Genomic DNA, 19,041 nt, shown 5'->3' with positions numbered 1-19,041 from the left:
ACATGAGAGAGTTACCAATTTTGCGGATGATTGCTTTTTATTTTGCAGGGCCAACATTAGGGAAACTACAAAGATAAAGGAGATTTTGCAGGTGTATGAAGCTGTGCCGGGACAAGCCATCGATTTCCAAAAATTTAAATACTTTTTAGAAAAAATACATCATAAGCGAATAAGGAGGAAATAAAAAATGTGTTTTAAGTGACAACTACTATGGGGAGTGGAAAGTACCTAAGAATGCCATCAATGATTAGTCGAAACAAAAGGGCAATGTTTGGTTATTTGAGGGACATGGTATTGAGGAAGATATGATAGTGGTCTTGAAAACATCTGCCAAAAGTAGGGCGCAAATTTCTAATCAAGTCCTTAGCGCAAGCGATTTCTCGTTTTGGTGGGGATTAAATAGGAGGCAAGGAAAAGGGATCAATTGGCTCAATTGGGATAAATTAACAACGAGGAATGAGTATGAAGGTATGTGTTTTAGGGGCTCGTCTAGGCTACAACCCAAGTTATATTTGGTGTGGTATCTTTGCTTCACATGTACTAGTTAGAGGAGGTCAGAGGTGGATAAGTGGTAATGGTAAAAGCACTGCAGTTTGGACATATCCTTGGCTAAGGAAGGAAGGGATTCATATGTTTCAAGTGAAAAAGTGGAAGGGATGGAAATCATGAAGGTTGCAAATTTGATGAATATAAATGGTGCAAGCAACAAGTGGGGGCTGATTGTAGGAACTTTCAATGAGCAAGACATAGAGGCTATTTTGAAATTGGTGTTGCTGAATCGAGTAAAGGAAGACAAGCTCGTTTGGAAGTTCAACCATAAAGGAAACTACACAGTAAGGTCTGCATATAGGTATGCAACGAAAACACTTGTTGATAATGAGGAATATCAAGTACCAGGGGAATGGAGAAAAATGTGGTGGATGAAGATTCTGCAAAGGATAAAAGTTTTTATATGGAGGGTGTTGAGAGGAGTGCTTCCCACACGTATGCATCATCAAGATAAAGGTGTGTAGTGCACAGGAAGATGCCCTTTTTGCGAAACAAATTATGAGAATGACTAACATATTTTCATTGGGTGCGAAGAGGCGAAAAATGTTTGGCTAACAACTGGATTGTGGGATTTAATTAAAGACATTGTTGTTGTTGCTGCGAGTTTTACAGATTGTATTTTTTAGGCTAACAAGTGAAGAGAACAATGATATGGCTATGATGCTTTAGAATGTATGGCGTCGTCATAATGATAAAGTATGGGATGGTGAATTAAAGAAAATTAACATAGCGGTTCAAATTGCACCCGCGAAGAAACAGACCAGCAATATCTATGTAGAATCATCAACAACAAACAACAACTTGGCATTTTGTTTGAATTCCAATGCCACACGAAGGTGTTTTGGGATATGTGTGGGCATTCAGAATTATCGTGGACATTTTACAAAGGCAGCCACAACTTGGCATGAAGGCAATCCTCCCCCAAAAGAAGCGGAAGCAGTAGGATTACATGATGCTATTTATTGGCTTGGTCTATGAGGACCATCAAAGGTGCATATAGAACTAGATTGCCAAGTAGTAGTTGATAGCATAATTGATGGGAACACCAATAAAGTGGACTTTGGTAATATCATATATGAATGTCACTCGCTTTTACAACAATATCATAACTTTAAGATAAGTTTTGTTAGAAGACAAACTAATATTGTCGCTCATACTCTGCAAGGGTGTCAAGATTGTATCCTAGTCACTAAATTTTTGATTTGATTCCATCTTATATTAAAATTATTGGGAGAAATGAAATAATATGCGTTTTTAACTATAAAAAAAACTAGTAACGCGGAATAATTGAGTAACTAATCAAATAAAACTACCTGAAGAATATTTTTTCCTCGTGAGCTTAGCTCTGCTGAGAGGGACGATGTATAGTATATGAAAGGTCTGCGGTTCAAACTCCGGCCACCACTAACACTTTTCAATGGCAAAAAAGGAGAAGTTTTTTTTTTTTGGTTAATTAATCCTTTGGTTTTTAGGGAAAATAGATTCTGATAATTCGGAGTTCGATCGAAAGATATATAAAATATGACAAAGAATTGTTTTTATCAAATAATCAAACACAGATTCTCTTGAACAATTCACATTTTATGAAAACTCATTAATCACTTGGACGCAATGTCTTATTTAAAAAAGTTATACAATACTATATTAATATTTCCCAAAGTAATGATTCTTTTTAGACCTTTTAAAAGATCCATATATGACAAATTCGTCAACTACATCCTTTAAAATTATAAATATTGTTTTGTGTGCAAGTGTGAGTTATATGTCCCACATCGGATAAAACAATAAATGTTGAACACCTTATAAGTGAGAGGACCATAAACCCATTGCCTTAAGGTTTTGGGTAAGAGTGCGGCGTCTCTCTTGTTTGTGGGGTTGTTCTAGCCTCGATGTGGACGGTCCCCCTGACTCCCCCAATGACCCAATAATGGTATCAGAGCCCCGGTTCGACGAAGGGTATGACCGAGGCTGTCGGCTCGTTTGCGGAGAAACCAACAACGACAATACGAGCAAGTAAAAGCTTCCCCTTGAAGGAGGAGCATGATGAATAGATGGACTCACACTTGAGGGAGAGTGCTGTTGTGTGCAAGTGTGAGGACCCATAAACTCATTGCCTTAAGGTTTTGGGTAAGAGAGTGTGGCGTCTCTCTCCCTATGTGATTGTTTTAGCCTCGATGTGGACGGTTCCCCCGAGCTCCCCTTCATGACCCAACACATATAAATAATTATTTTATAAAAACAATGAACAATTTGAGATACGATAAAAAGTAAAAAAAATAATAAAATGTAAACTTTATTTTTTTTTATAAGTAAACTTTATGTTATTATTGAAAGCAACCCACCAATGAATCAATTCTCCTCTAAACCATTATAATCCAACCAATCACTGTAAAATTCAAATTCTATTAGCTCACACCTTTTCTATTTTTAGATATACAAATAATAATAATTTTTTATTTATCCTACTTACATATAAATAAGGAATTGTTCAAGCCAAAAACACTCCACAAAACACAAGAAGAAAAATTTGAAAAAACCTCAAGAAAATGAATCGCCATCGTCATAGTAGGGTTAGTTTAGTCTTATTAGAGACAAATCGTTTCATTATACACCCCCCTCTTTCTCTCTTCTCTCTCTTACATTACCCTTTCTCATTCTTCAACCCAAAATCAAAATCAAATTTCCACCAAATCAAAATCAAAATCAATCAAATCTCACATTTCTCAATTCGTATCATCAAATCTCATCATTATTCCCAAAAAAACCCTAATTGTTTTTTCGTTTATTTTTCCCTTTTTTAAAACCGAAAAATTAAAGTTGAATCGTTTTCATTAAATTTTTCGCGATTAATTTGGGGGGTTCTATTTTGGTTATCATATAAAATCATTCTATGGCGAAAGGAACCGATTCAGATGAGTTTATGGTTCTTTCTAGGGTTAGAACAGGTTTGAAACGAGAGTTTGCGTTTGCAATGAAGGCTCAATCTGAGATCGATGGTTCGTTGGGTCGAACCAGGGGTGGTAGTAAGAACCGGAATGAGGCTCCGGTTCAGGAAACGCCGGTTGGGAAAAGGGTAAAAAAAACCGGTTTAGATGATGTTGTTATGAGTGAGGAAGAGGCTAAGAGTGATGTTGTGGATCTTGTTAGCGATGAAGAGGTTAGGAATGTTGAAAGGGAAAATGGGTTTTTGTCAAAATCTGATATTGATGTGAAGAGTGATGTGGTTGATGAAGAAACCCTTTTGAAGGAAGAAGAAAAAGTTGTGATTGTGGATGAAATTGAAATGGAAACTGTTTGTGATATCAAAGATGAAACCCTAGAGGATAAGGGTACCCTTTTGGAGGAAAAGGGTAATGTTGGTGGGAAAAGGAAAAAGAGGGTGTCGTTAGAAAAACCAGTTAGGAGGTTTACAAGATCAGCATTGAAGGAAAAAGATGAAGAAATTAAGGATAATGCTGTTGTTGTTGATGTCGATAATGTTGTTGAAAGCGAAAATGGGGTTTCTGAGGTTTCGCCGGTTATGGTGACTCCGACTCCGATGAAATTTGGCAAGTCTGGTAAGAGGTTTCCTGTCAAGCTGAAGGATCTTCTGGCTACTGGGATTCTGGATGGATTGAAAGTGAGATATGTGAAGGGACAAAAGGTATATTGTTTTGAACTTTATAGATTTTGGTCTGGTTTGTGAAATTGTGAATGATGCAAGGAGTTTTTTTTTTCTTTGTTGTGGTGCATTAGTGTGATATGAGTTTATTCGTGATTGGTGTGTAGGCACGTAAACCAGGAGAAAAGGATTTACAAGGTGTGATTAAAGATGCTGGGATTTTGTGCTCTTGTGGGAGTTGTAAGGGGAATCAGGTACGTAAATGGAGGGCTGGTTATTGTTTTTTTTTATTTTTATTTGTGTAGGTTTAGCATCTTGTAGGTTAGTAATGTGGTTTTTTGCTATTTGTTGTTTTTTGTTGAGTAGGTTGTCTCGCCGTCTGTTTTTGAGTTGCATGCTGGTAGTGCTAATAAACGTCCTCCGGAGTATACTTACCTTGAGAATGGAAAACTCCTTCGGGATGTCATGAATGCCTGTTCAAGTCTTCCGTTGGACACATTGGATAAAGTGGTCCAAATGGTCCTGGGTGATTTCACTATGCAGAATTCTAATATCTGTTTCAATTGCCGAGGTTTGAAATGCACGCACTTGCTTCCCTAGCTGTGACACTATGTAATTTGCAATCCTGTTGATTAAACATGTAATTTTGATGAACTGTTTGTAGGGTCAATTTCTGAATCTAACAAGGGTGAGTCAAAACTAGTATGCAATCCATGCATGGAGTTGAAAGAGACTCAAACTAGCCAACTTCAAACAGCAGCAACACGTAGTGAAAGTATTACCCCAGTAGTTCAACCCAGGTGTGTTTTTTTATTTGTTATCAATGTTGAATAGTTGCTATAGTGCAGCAGCATTTGCACAAACTACTATTATTCTGCAGTGCGCTATTTAGTACCAAATTTTGTCAAATTGCGGATATAGCCGCTGTCACACTGTTGCATAGCGGCATTTGATCATGCCACAATTTTTCGTTTTGTTATGTATAACATATTGGGTATGTTGTGGTACATTCTAAGAATTTAAGATAAGAACGTGCTTCATGGTTAAATTCATTCTAAAACATTGTAATGACATAATGTTTGTCGGCCATTTTAGATCCTTACTGTTACTTACGCTAAAATCAAAAGGCTCATTATCTTTTATTGTTTTATTTAACGTAACTTTCACTTGTGTGTACTCTGGCGCATGCTAATGTGTACTGTGTGATAAACGAGCATATTATTTGCTTGTATTTGAATACACATAGTAGGCATGCTGTGTGATCTATCGAAGTTCACTGGAATCATAGCATATATGACGAGTGATCCTATTATTTCAGATCACTAGAAGCGGTAGTACTTCCAGAGTCATTAAATACTGAGACGGTGGTTCCGAAGTCATCAAACACTGAGATGGTGGTTCCAAACTCATCAAACACAAATATGGTTCGAGAGACATCATCCACAAATATGATTCCAAAGGCATTGAATAATGGCATGAAGCAGAGTGCATCTGGCAAGAGTCGGGGAAAAATAACTAGAAAGTATGTCTTTTAAGCACTTAATATATTTGGAAAAAAAAATTAGAATTTACTGATTTAGATGTATATTATATATTATATGCATTAACAACACACAGCGTTCTAGTTTCACCAGGAATTTAAATTTTGCTCTTTTTCTTGAACCTATTTTGATAGGGATCTACGGTTGCATAAGTTGGTATTTGAAGAAGACGTGTTAGAAGATGGAACTGAAGTTGCTTACTATTCTCATGGAAAGGTAGCTTTGGTTAAAGATGGGTTCAGTTTTACCTTGTTTTATGACTTTCATCTTTTCTGATTGTGCTTTTGTGGTGTGTTCAGAAACTATTAGTCGGTTACAAAAAGGGATATGGAATCTTTTGTAGCTGTTGCAGTACAGAGGTTAGCGCCTCTACGTTTGAAGCTCATGCTGGATGGTCATCTCGACGCAAGCCGTGAGTTGTTTAAATTCTCGGATCTGTTGGGTGTATATGTCTCGTCTAACTATCTTTGCATTTGATTGCTTATCATATTCCCAGTTTTATCTTTTTCTTTGCCTAGCAAATATTTTGTGCTTTGTATTGATATTTTTAAATTCAGGTAAAAGTAACTTCATTAATAATTTAATATTGTTGCAAACCAGACAGTTAATTAGACAGTAAATGATTCAATGGAAAATATTGGAAATGCTTGTATATTATTGAAGAAAAGATAGAAAAGTAGAAGAGAATACTCTCCTTAACCACCCACAGAGCTTAGCTCCTCAGAGATCGTGGAATTCTCTGCCTAGCAACAGAACTTTTCATGCGTCTCTCATCTCATGACCTCCGCCTATAACAGAATTCCTCACAAACTCTCCATTGGTCCTCTTTTGATTGTTCAAGCCCACTTCATCAGCTGAGGGCCTATCAAATATATTGTTATTGTTATAGAGAAAAAATATTAAATTAAAACCGAAATAGGAAACATTTTAAAATCAATATACATGATTTTACAAGTTGAGAAATGAGAGTAACATGTGCCATCAATTAGTGAAAAGCAGCATTTTATTCAGAATTGGGAAAGGGGAATACAACCACTAATTGTGGATTTTTTATGTGCGTGCGTTTGCCTTTAAATCATATTGCATTTATCGCAGGAAAGTGGTTTATAATCTATTTTGTTATTTTCTCTCTTTCCCCATTTTCTAGTTCTTGTTGATTTTCTTTTTCGTGAATTGATATGTGCTGTTTTGTAAAATTAGCCTTCATTTCCTTGTTTAACATTGAGTTAATGTATTGCAGTTACCTGCATATATATACATCTAATGGAGTCTCACTACATGAGCTGTCCCTCTCTCTATCAAAAGATCGGAGATTTTCTGCCAGTGATAATGATGACCTTTGCAGCATATGTCAAGATGGAGGGGATCTTTTATGTTGTGATGGATGCCCAAGGGCTTTTCACATAGGTGAACATTATTTGTTTCTATTGTGTATTATTAATTAATGTCTAGTTTATTTGTTTCATATCATATAGATAATTATTGTAACATGGGTTTAGTTTCTATAAACAAGAAAAAGCCTGAATTTGTTGTACTTAAATATAAGCAAATGTCAACTAATTTATCCACATCTAATGTTTGTGTTCCAAAAATGCCCTTAAATGTATTCATTAATGTTATAAGAAGTTAGCCATTTTAGTTAGGGGTAGGTTTGTAAATGTATTTCTTTTTCTATTTCTACATCAAATGAAGCAAATTTAATAAAAAAGCCTAAATTTGTTGGCCTTAAATCTAAGCAATGTGAACTAGTTCATGTTTATCCACATTTACTTTTTGTATTCCGAAAATGCCCTTAAATTAAGTCATTAATGTTGTGAGAAGCTAACCATTATAGGTAGGGGGTAGGTTTGTAAATGTATTCCCTTTTCTACAATAAACCAAGAAAATTAAATGCATTTAATCATCCTTATTAAATGTGAAAGTAAGAATTTTTGCTTATAATTCAGTCCAGAGAGAGTACCTACGTCTCTGCACCCTGCCAAAAAAGAGTTATTATCTGTATCATTAATTATTTCAATTGTAGTATGTCATTAAAGTAATAAACAATTATAATTGAAGAATAAATTGTTACTGATTCAAATTTTGAATTCTCTCATATTTTATTGAATCCCCACTCTTAATTCAAGTTTGATGAATGGGAATACGGAAAAATAATTGGAGAAAATTGAGAATAGCTTTTAGCTTAGTACACACACAAGAAGAGTGCAAAAAGTCAAGTAAACAAACATGGGTCCACCACATACATCGTTTATTTCTATGCAACTTGGACTTTAAGCTGACATTGCGTTTTGTTATTCTCAATTATATGAATGTGTCAATTTCAGATTGTGTTCCTCTGCCATGCATTCCCTGTGGTACTTGGTATTGTAAATATTGCCAGACTAATTTCCAGATGGAGAGTAATGCACAACGTAATGCGAATGCTCTGGCAGCTGGAAGGATTGAAGGCATTGATCCTTTAGAACAGATAAACCGACGATGCATTCGCATTGTCAAAAGTGTAGCTGTCGACCATGGGGGATGTGCCTTGTGTGGGTAATGCTCTATTATACATTTCATCTTTTGTACATATCATTTGTAATCTTATATTCCTATTTCTCTTTTCTACTTTTATCTTTTATGCTATGCTCTGTGACATATTTCTGGACTTGAATCTTATAGTGCTTTGTGAAATATTTCTTTGACATATTTCTGGACTTGATTCTTTTATGCCTGTACCTTTGTTACACTCAGTTTGCTGATGTTTTTGTTATAATGTACAGATGTCATGATTTTGTTAAAACATTTGGTCCTCGAACAGTAATTATTTGTGATCAGGTATTGCCTTACGTGAATTATAGACCGCCAACCCTTTTTTGTCAACTGCTTTAATTGATTTCACCATTGGTTTATTTGAAGCACTGATTAATGTGTTCTTGCAGTGTGAGAAGGAATATCATGTTGGGTGTTTGAAGGAGCACAGCATGCAGAATTTAAAGGTCTCATAGTTTCTAATTCTTTTAACTTTTGATTGAAATTTGTTTGCTTTTTGTTGACCTGGGGTTATTTTCCAGGAGTTGCCTGAAGGGGATTGGTTTTGCAGCACAAGTTGCAGTCATATTCATTCTTCTCTAGTGAATTTGGTTGCTTCTGGGGAGAATAGTCTCCCAGATTCTATTCTAAGTTTGATAAAAAAGAAGCATGACACTGGCGTTGAAGGGAAAGGTGCAGACACTGGCGTTGAAGGGAAAGGTGCTGGCAATATCATTGAAGAGAAAGGTGGAGACAGTGTCGAAGAGAAAAGTAGAGACGCTGTTGAAGAGAAAGGTGCAGACACCGGCCTTGAAGAGAAAATTGCAGACACCGACTTTGAAGAGAAAGCTGTAGACACCGGCGTTGAAGAGAAAGCTGCAGACACCGGCGTTGAAGAGAAATGTGGAGACACTGGTGGTGTTGAGAAAGATGTAGACACTGGTGTTGAAGTGAAAAGTGTAGAAACTGGGGTTGAAGAGAAAGGTGTAGTCACTGCTGTTGATCCTGAAATTAAATGGAGGGTTTTGAACTGGAAGTTAGTTGCCTCAGGTGAAAATAAGCAATTGTCTGATGAATATAGGCAAGTGCTTTCGAAGGCTGTTGCCATCTTCCATGTGAGTATATTTATGTTTCTACCCCGTATCGGTTTTCTGTTTGTTCATCTGCTGTGTTGATAATACTCCGGAATGAAGTCAAGAGTTGTCATTTAGATTTATTATATGCTTACCTTTAAGAGATGGAGTGTTTTTTCTACAGGAGAGATTTGATCCTATAGTTGATTCGTCTTCTGGCCGTGATTTCATTCCGACAATGCTGTTTGGGTAAGCATCAGTTGTTTTTTCTTTCTAGTTGATTTGTTGTAACAATTATGAATGTTAATGAATTAGTTTTCTCTTATTGTTTTGACTTCCACAGAAAGAACATCCGCGGGCAAGATTTTTCCGGAATGTACTGTGCAGTGCTCACTGTCAAGTAAGTGATGAGGGTAGAATGACTTTCTCCAAATGCATACCTTGCTTCTTTCATAACCTGATTCCAGTTTCTTTTTGTTTGTTTTCAGCCAAGTTGTTGTTTCTGCTGGAGTATTCCGTGTTTTTGGACCAGAAGTCGCAGAGCTTCCTTTGGTGGCGACAGTTTCTGAGTACCAAGGACAGGTTATTTAATTTACATGAGTTGAACATACCCTACTTCTGTGCTTTTAAATCTGATTATTTTTTACAATAAAAATTGTGCAATTGTCGGCAAACATTCTTAACTCAAGTTATATTGGTTTATTCAGGGTTACTTTCAATGCTTGTTTTCTTGCATTGAGAGACTACTTCAATCTCTAAGCGTGAAAAACCTTGTCCTACCGGCTGCCGATGAAGCTGAATCAATATGGACTAACAAATTTGGGTTTACAAAGCTAGAGCACGATGAGGTGTGCAATATTTTATGTTGTTTCCTAGTTATATTGTTTGCTACTCATTACACTAACTTTCTGTCGTCGTTTTTACAGATCAACAATTACAAGAAGTTTTATCATATGATGATCTTTCAAGGGACCTCAGTACTACAGAGGCCTGTTCCGACACTACCAAGTACTTCTCAGGAGATTTTGTAAAGTTTTTAGAGGCCCTCTTATGCAATGGCCTTTGTTTTGGGTTTGTTTTGATGGGTTGCAGAGCACACTTGTTTAGTCTGTACAGAGTGTTCTGCCATTTTGGTGTACAGAAAAACAGAACCACCTTTGCTGATGATGCAATTTTTTTGTAGCAAAGAAATGATATGGAGATTAGAATTAAAAATTGAGGAAACTACTAACTGACTAGGACATGGGAGAAGGGATATTGATTTACTATCCAAATTTTTGTTGATACAAATTCACTTATTAGCTGCCATCGAGCGGTTTTAATGCGATTCTGTTTTGAATCTGAAGATTTCGGCATTTGTTCTTAAGGAACATAATTTGTTGCACCCTTTGGTATTTTGATCTTGTAAATTCTTAAGTTCGTTTGATATATAGCTGCAATATCTAAAGGGGTGAGCATCGTTAATAGTAATTTCTTAATTTGTTTTTTAATATGCACTGTCAGTTTAGTACAGTTTTTTTTTTTGACATCCAATAGCAATCAATGATTGTCAACCCAACCCGGCAACCCCCCCTCCCTCTAAATTACAAATCGCTTTGGGAAATGTGAGTTACATCAGCCAAAATTCTACTGTAATCTTTGTTCCTTTTAATTGAGTGCACTAGCAATAAATTTTGACAAAAAAAAATTAGTTATAAATTATATTGGTCATATTTAAGCACGAAGTCTAAGAAGCTTTTTTATGGCCAATAGTTTGACATTTTGATCAAAATAAACTTTTTATGCCCGTCGTTGGCTAAACCATAGACCTTTGCAGAGTAGGTTGACCTGACCTATTTTCAACCCTATTGCTGTTCAAAATTGGTAAGACCTTTGTAGAGTTTATGTTTAAAATAGGTCATTCAATAGGACCTTGGTAACATGAAAACTGTTTGAGTGAGCTTAGGGAAAAGCTGCAAGCGTGTCACGAAATTGCTTCCAATCACTACTCAGACTCAGATTGCAGACTTCTTCACAAAGGCTTTGCTACCTCAACCTTTTCATACACTTTTATCCAAGTTGGAATTGGTAGATATTTACCAACCTCCAATTTATGGGAGGCTATTGCATAATGAAGACATTAGTGATAATAAATCCTAGATATATAGATAACCTGTACAAATTATCAGTTAGTTACATTTACCTAACTGTATTAGAGTGATTGTTAGCATATAGTTAGTGTAGCATAGTTCCTATAGTATTTCACCTCTCCTATATAAGTTGTACTATCACTTTGATCACATTTAATGAGAATTGATTCATTCCATTTGTTCCTTCATAATAAATATCAAATATTTAGGTTCAACCATTAATTTGAAATCTTTGATATCGTAAGAAAAACCATAATATTTATAGGGTTTTTTAAGTTATATTTTAATTATCATATAACGTATTCAGAGTTTATTTAAAAATAATTCATCTGTATATTTGTAAAGCCCATAATTTTTCTCTCATATCTTTATGGTAAATAATACCAATTACAAATACATCTGTTACCCAAAGAAAATACAAGATAACTAAAGAGAATATGACTAGAGAGAAACAAATTTAAATCTTTAATTTAAGGAAAATCATGAATTAAGGAAAGTCAATAATACAAATTAAAAACCTGCCACCCAAAAAATGCGACAAATGAGAAACAAATTTAAAACTATAAATTAAGAAAAATCACAAATACCAATTATAAATACACCTACTATCCAAAAAAATATGACTAAAGAGAAACATATTTAAAACCGTAAATTAAGGAAAATAACAAATTAAGAAAATAAAAAATAATAATTACAAATACAATTGCTACCCAAAGAAAAAAGTCCAACTTCAATGTAAATGTTTATCAAAAAATTCCATGTGTTACAAGCCATATAAAAAGCTCCACATAGTTTTTATTTTATTTTTATCTAAACTTCCATAGGGTGTTTTGTCAAAAAAAAAAAAAAAAAAAAAAAAAAACTTTCATAGGGTTTTAAACTACTTACATTTTTTTTGCAAATTAATAAGCATCTAATTGTGGAGGCAAGACAAATTGGGGGACAATTTCCACTTGTGTGCCTCTACTTAAGGGTGGACAAATGGGTTACACCCGCTGAACCTGGCTGACGCATGAGAAAAAGGAGAAGTGGACGGGTCAAAACGGGTTGGGCGGTTTCGCGAGCTGAAGAAGCGGTTTAGGATGAGTTTGGGCGGTCGGTTCCCGGTTTGGAAATTACCACCGTTGAAAACTGCAACAGACCCGTATGTTAGGAATTAGGATAACATGTGTCTTGTAAATGTATTGGCCAACCTAGTTAGGCCCAAATAATTTCAGCATTTTCCAACCCAACCCAACACAAATTAAACAACCTTTAGTATAAATATTAAAATTACCAACTCCCAAACCCTAGTTTAATTCATCAAGCTGCAGCTGTTTCTCCCTTCTCTTCAGTTTACTGCTTATTCATGGTTGTTTTGTGTGGAGATTCCTTTCTAGTCATTTTTATCTGTTTAACAATACGCCAAACCAACATAAAAGATTCTCCCCTTCCCCTTGTAATTTCTGGAACATGATGAAATATTTGTATCTATACCAGATCCATCTTCATGCACATAAACTTGAATTTCTTCTATATAGATATACACTTTATTATAACTCGATATTTTTTCTTGTCTGATTTGAGATTTTCTAGATCTGGGTTGTAACTTGAATGAAACCACCCGTCTACCTGTAACTTGACAGAACCACCACCTGCAAAAACCGAAGCTGGAAATGGACGACAACGAAGTGGTGTTGTGTTTGCAGCCCGTCGGTTTGGTCTATTCCTTAATTTATGCTGAATCCCATATGGAACCGTCCACTGTCCATGCCTAGCTCTACAACAAAATTTCAACACAAAGTCAATATGGCTAAGTTTCCTTTTTTTCTTCTTCTTTATTTTTCTTTATTTTTTTTTTTTTGGTGGTGATTTTAACTTTTTTATATGATTCAATAGTTGTAGTTGTTATATGATTCAATTTTGTTTTTGTTGTTGTTAGATTGAATAGTTGATGATGCGTGTGATTGGATTATATGGTTTTATTGTAATACTCTGGGGTGTATATAAATTCTGATGTGTACTATATTGCTTCGAGTGAAATTTTGTTTTGCAAATAATTTCTTTTTATAAAATTCTATCTGGGGTGTCACCATTTGTGAGGTGAAGGATTAGTCTTAGTCTCAATTTTAGTGGGTGTATTCTCTTGGTTTAAATAGATTGCATCAATGAGTGTAAGATTAGTCTTGAGATTCAAATTTAGTACGAATCTAACATACGTTCAAAGTATTAACAAGCTATTAGCTGGGGCTGATCTTGGTGTAGGATCAAACGATGTACATATTTGGAATAGGAAATTCTTTTGTCGTTTAATTGTTGTATGATTGTTATTTTATTATTGCTCTTTGTGATTATGGTGTAATTTAGATTGATTGTTTTGATTGTAGTTATATTGAAATTGTGTTGGGACGATATGTACAAACACGTTAAAAATATAGTTCCAAAAACAAAAGAAGATCTAAAAGTAAATGTCTAGGGAAAATGTGTGAAATTAAAATTTAAAAAGGTAGTGATGTGATGAGTACAAAAAGAATAATTTAGTTGGAGACATTATGATTTCTGAACCATAGCAAAGTAAAATAGAAGGTATGAAGAATGTTTCAAATAATAATGATGATATGGAGTCTAACATTCTTGATAGAGGAAAAGAGAAGAAGATACAAACTAATGACGGGTTAGACTCACTATACTCTTGAAAAGACGAGGAGCTAGAATTTGCATTACAAAATTCCCAACTCGTTCACTATCCACTACAATTTTAGGAAGACACCTCAAAACTTTTTTTGAGGAACTAATTCAAGGCCCCAACTGAATATCGAGGAAGACATTGAAGAAAATTCGTTGGAAGATTTTAACATCCCTCCAAATAATATTCAAGTAAATACTTGTAACTTATAATAGTCATTTTTTAAAATTATTTTTCTTAGTGCATTTTTGGTTTGGTGCAAGAATTGTGAAACTTACATTGATTTTTTCAAAATAACTCCATATATATTTGGATGTACACTTATTGAAAATAACAAGGGTTAATGGTGTTTTACCCCCATGTAATATAGGTCATTTTCGGTTTTACACTCTGTAAAATACTTTTTTTGATTTACCCCCTTATAAAATATTTTTGTTTTGATTTAATCCCCTAATAGGTCATTCAAAAACCAGAATTTTCGAAGAAAAAAAAATGGTTAATTTGGTTAAATCACCGTGAATTTGATAATTCTAGCACCAAACCGCACTAATAAAATAATTTTGGAAAGTGAGTACTTTACGAGTATTTACTTGGATATTCTTTGGTGGGATGTTAAAACCTTCCAATGAATTTTCTTCAAATACTTCCTCAATATTGAGTTGGGGCCTTGAATTAGTTCCCTCTTGAAAAAGTTTTGAGGCGCCTTTCCCAAATTGTAGTGGATATATTGAAATATAGTTGGGAATTTTGTAATTCAAATACTAACTCCTCATTGGTTTGAATCCTTTTTTCTTTTCCTTTATCAATAATGTTAGACTCGCCATCATCATTATTATTCGAAACTTGCTTCATACTATTTTACGTTGCTTTGGTTCAGAGATCATAATGCCGCCAACTAAATTAGTATTTTTGTACTCATCACATCACTATCTTTTTTAATTTGGGTTTTACACGTTTTTCCGTTGACATTTGCTTTTGGATTTTATTTTGTTTTTGGAACTATAATTTCAACATGTTTGCACATTTCATCCAACACATTTTCAATATAACTACAGTCAAATTGAAATTACACCGTAATCATAAAGAAAAGGGCAAATTACACTCACCACCCCTCGGGTTTCTTTAAACAACACATAGACCCCTCTAGTTTAAAAATTAACATTGACCTCCCTTATTTGTTTCTTTAATTAACATATACATCGCTTGTATGCTAACACTGTTAGTTGTCAGTTAACTTCATTGATGCAGTGGAAGCTTTCGTCCGCTTAGATGTTTATCACCATGGCAACTCCTTGCATGGCAAAATTCATACCTCCATCTCAGTTGCAATTTGAGAAAAATTACACAATGGAGAAGTACAATGTGAATGTAAAAAGCCATAAATTCATCAAGCTAGAGAAATAGTTAAAACAAACTAGTGTTCAATTGTGATGATTACAACCAAATTAATCTCTCCTGTAATTACAGAGGACAGATAATTTGTTTGGGGACTGAATAATGTACAAACATGAAATTAATTCAGTTTTTTGTGTGTGATGGAAATTGATTCATCTGCCACTCACGAACATTTCACCACTTACGCTTATTTCTCTTCATTTTCAACTTCATGTTCAATTACTTCATTAATTCACTAGCATCATTAGTATTACTATCTGTCATCGATTCTAATCAGAGCGGTTTGACTTGTAAAAAAGGACGATGGTGAAATTGATTTGGAGTTGACCACGGTGACACGCATTCTCTAGTGGTGGGATGTAGCCATGTAGGTAGGTATACTAGCGATCGATAGAGCTATATATAGAGTAGACAATGGATAAAGATTATTACTCCCTCCGTTTTTAAATATAAGTAAAATTGATTTTTTAGATTCATTTAATGAAGTATGTGATTCATAATATGGATACATACATCATTAAATGACCTAAAAAATCAATTTTGCTTATATTTAAAAACGGAGGGAGTACGTTGTAGTGAAGTTATTCTGTAATGGAATAAATCTGAGTTGTTAAGAAAGAAACTGTCAACATACTAATACTAACAGTAACAGAGTTAGTTTGGAGGGGAGGTGAGTGTTTTTCTAAAACTAGAGGGTGTATATGTGTTTTTTAGAGAAACCTTAGGGGAGGTGAGTGCAATTTATTCTAAAGAAAATTAATAAAATAACAACCATACAACCATTGAATGAGGCACCAAAGAATTTCCTATTCCAAATATGAACATTGTTTGAATCTATGTCATATTCCTACAAGAAGTTGAATCTCAAGACTAATCTTACACTTACATTCCATTTATCAATCATACACTGAAATTGAAATCAACAGAAAACACCCAAGACTAGCACTTCACCTCATAAATGGTGACATCCCAAAGTTCTTATCACTAGTGCATTGGAAATCATCAAGGGTGAGTGAGAGTGTTGAGTTTTGATTGCTCGGTTGAGAAAATGTAGATTCTTCTTGTTCTTGCAATAGATACAACGTTGATTGCAACTTCATTAAAAAAATAATAATACAACGTTTACATTAAATTAGATGAACTTCTCTCCAAAAAAATTAAATTAGATGAACCTTCTTTCAAAATCAAAATTAAATTAGATGGACATTTTTTTTAAGGAATTAGATGGACTTAAAATGGCAAGCTCGCCATTTTAAATATGGAACATAGCTATGCTAGCCAATTGGAATATAGTAGGTAGCTTCTTAAAAAAAAAAGAAATATAGTAGGTATTTTTACACAAATTTGTGATTATGTTCCTCATTCATTCCAACGTTATTTAATAAATGTTCTTCCTTGAGTTAATGTTACTTTGCTGTTTAATAAGGTTAAACCATTAATCTATGATAGATATCCTCAACATATAAATTTGTATAATTAAAATAAAGTTGTTGGGTAATTATACTATTTTTTCTCGAATTCTTCCTATGAAATCTTTGATTTTGTTTTTCTCATTATATTTTCTCGAATTATACTATTGTAATTGACCTCGGTTACGGATTGCAATGAGTAAGGTTTGAGTAGAGTTCTTTGTTGTCAAAATCCCAACTTAAATCACAAAATTCAGGATTTTGCGACTTTCTTCATATTCAATGACTCAAATCCATGGTAGAATCCCAAAATAGGCAAAATCCATCGATTTTGATTGCAGTTTTACGATTTCTTATAAACAAAGTCATTTATGACTATATACAATTTATAACATATATTTAGTATTTTTTTTTGGTAAAATCCATCGATTTTGATTGTGATTTTATGATTTCTTATATCGATTCTACAAAAGTAGTTGAGTAATAAAATCCTTCGATTTTAGTTGCGATTTTACAATTATCGATTTTGCTCTTCTCCTTCGACCTGAGGCAAAATCCCGATTGATGGTAGCTCTCATATCCCCAGTTTAAAAAAAATAGTTGTACCTAGACCTATAGATGTGTGAGTAGTAACTTCCATACTTGTATCAATGTCCTCAAGGTACCCATGGACATACCTGTTATTCCCCTTAACAATAGGCAAAAATCCTCCGTGATTATTTTTGTGTATATTTTAAACAGTTGAGGCATGTATCTCCTTTTTCCATTTAGGTCTTCTATCTTTTAAAACATGCAAAAGCATTTCCTTTTAACATTTTTTGTTTAAAAAATGTTGATCTATGTGTTACAAACCAAAATATTAGACTGACTCAAACATGATTAGACATTGATAGATCTACTTCATGTGTGTATGAGATATTTGTTAGCAATATAGTGTTGATCGATATGGTTTGGTAAGTTTTCTTATGTTCCCACATCAAAGAAAAATATGGAGTGTAGGTCGACGATGCAAAAAAAACTGACAAAGAGAGAAAAAAAACTTCAACGCAAGGCAGAAGGAAACGTTAGAGAGAAAATAAAGAATTTCTGTTAGTTTTACTCAAGACGAAGTGGAAATTATTGAACTACACTCTCCAAATGGTAGGCTTATGGGAAAACAAGTAGTTAAGGTTGGAAGAAGTTCTGGCTTGACCATGGGAATTGTTTTAGTGTAAGCCCTAGAGTACAATGATGAGAAAGGGTATTTGCTTTCTAACAAATTTTCATGACAAAGTCCTCATTTACAGCAGTTAGTGAGAAAAAGAACTATATATGCGATTTATGATTTGACTTCTAAGACTAAAATGATTCTCATGAAAGGCTAAGGAGCTGGTCAAATATCAGATGAGCCAGACTCCATCATCTATTGCATGATAGACGACAGAAACACATTGGAAATTGACAGTACATCTACTCTTAAGAAGGAACTTATTATTATTAATGATGATTAAGAAGACCAAGAGGATAAATGCTAAGAAGCAATTTGTTGAGCCAAAAGATGATCAAGAGAAGAAAACCAAGAGGATAAATATCAGATTAAGGAATATGATCGTCAACTTGTTAGCATGGTTTCTGCAACCGGTTCTGTATCAGACTTTCTCTTTCGTGATCATGATGGTTCTCAAACGCGCACGGTAATTAACTCAAGCTCCAATTCTCATTAAATAAACTTTGAATCTTATAAAGTTCTTTTTCTGTTGTATAGTTTTATTTATTAATTTGTTTGTTTGTTTCAATGTCCTACATGCAGGGAGTATTTGAGATAACTTCTATATCTCTATCATGGCCCGCTGATGAAGATTGTCGTCCTAGCCACAACAAAGCAGCATGTTCCGTTTTATTGACCGATGATAATGGAAAGACTTTTGAAAGTTCCGGAGTGAATTCCCTCATATCAGACGAGCCTAGTAAATAAACCATGTTAACAATCTCTAATATCTTTAAGATTGACTGAAAAATTCATGTGGGACTTCTATTTCAAAATGATGGTCATCTACTGATTTTGTCTACTCTACTATGGTAATTCATTTGATTGTTACTTGTTGAGTTTGGACAGAAGCAGTAATTGTGCAACTGTAGTTAGGAAATCATGGCCACAAAGCAGGATACACATGACCATGGATTGGCCA

The 19,041-nt window shown here is 34.4% G+C and overlaps 1 protein-coding gene across 1 annotated transcript; it reads left to right on the top strand.

The window, feature by feature from the left end:
- Positions 1 to 3,062: 3,062 nt before the first annotated feature.
- Positions 3,063 to 10,669, top strand: LOC25487462 (uncharacterized). Its single transcript, XM_039830732.1, has 17 exons — positions 3,063 to 4,192; positions 4,318 to 4,404; positions 4,517 to 4,721; positions 4,815 to 4,950; positions 5,469 to 5,672; positions 5,826 to 5,907; positions 5,991 to 6,103; positions 6,932 to 7,098; positions 8,016 to 8,226; positions 8,454 to 8,508; positions 8,613 to 8,669; positions 8,745 to 9,317; positions 9,460 to 9,524; positions 9,619 to 9,675; positions 9,764 to 9,857; positions 9,983 to 10,123; positions 10,202 to 10,669. Exons 1-17 carry the CDS (start codon positions 3,440 to 3,442, stop codon positions 10,304 to 10,306), a joined length of 3,105 nt encoding a protein of 1,034 aa, XP_039686666.1. The 5' UTR covers positions 3,063 to 3,439; the 3' UTR covers positions 10,307 to 10,669.
- Positions 10,670 to 19,041: the final 8,372 nt, after the last annotated feature.

Source organism: Medicago truncatula, chromosome 2 (assembly GCF_003473485.1).
Source record: "Medicago truncatula cultivar Jemalong A17 chromosome 2, MtrunA17r5.0-ANR, whole genome shotgun sequence".
Lineage (NCBI taxonomy): Eukaryota > Viridiplantae > Streptophyta > Magnoliopsida > Fabales > Fabaceae > Medicago > Medicago truncatula.
Note: the sequence above shows the minus strand (reverse complement) of the source record. Positions and strands in the feature narration are given on the sequence as shown.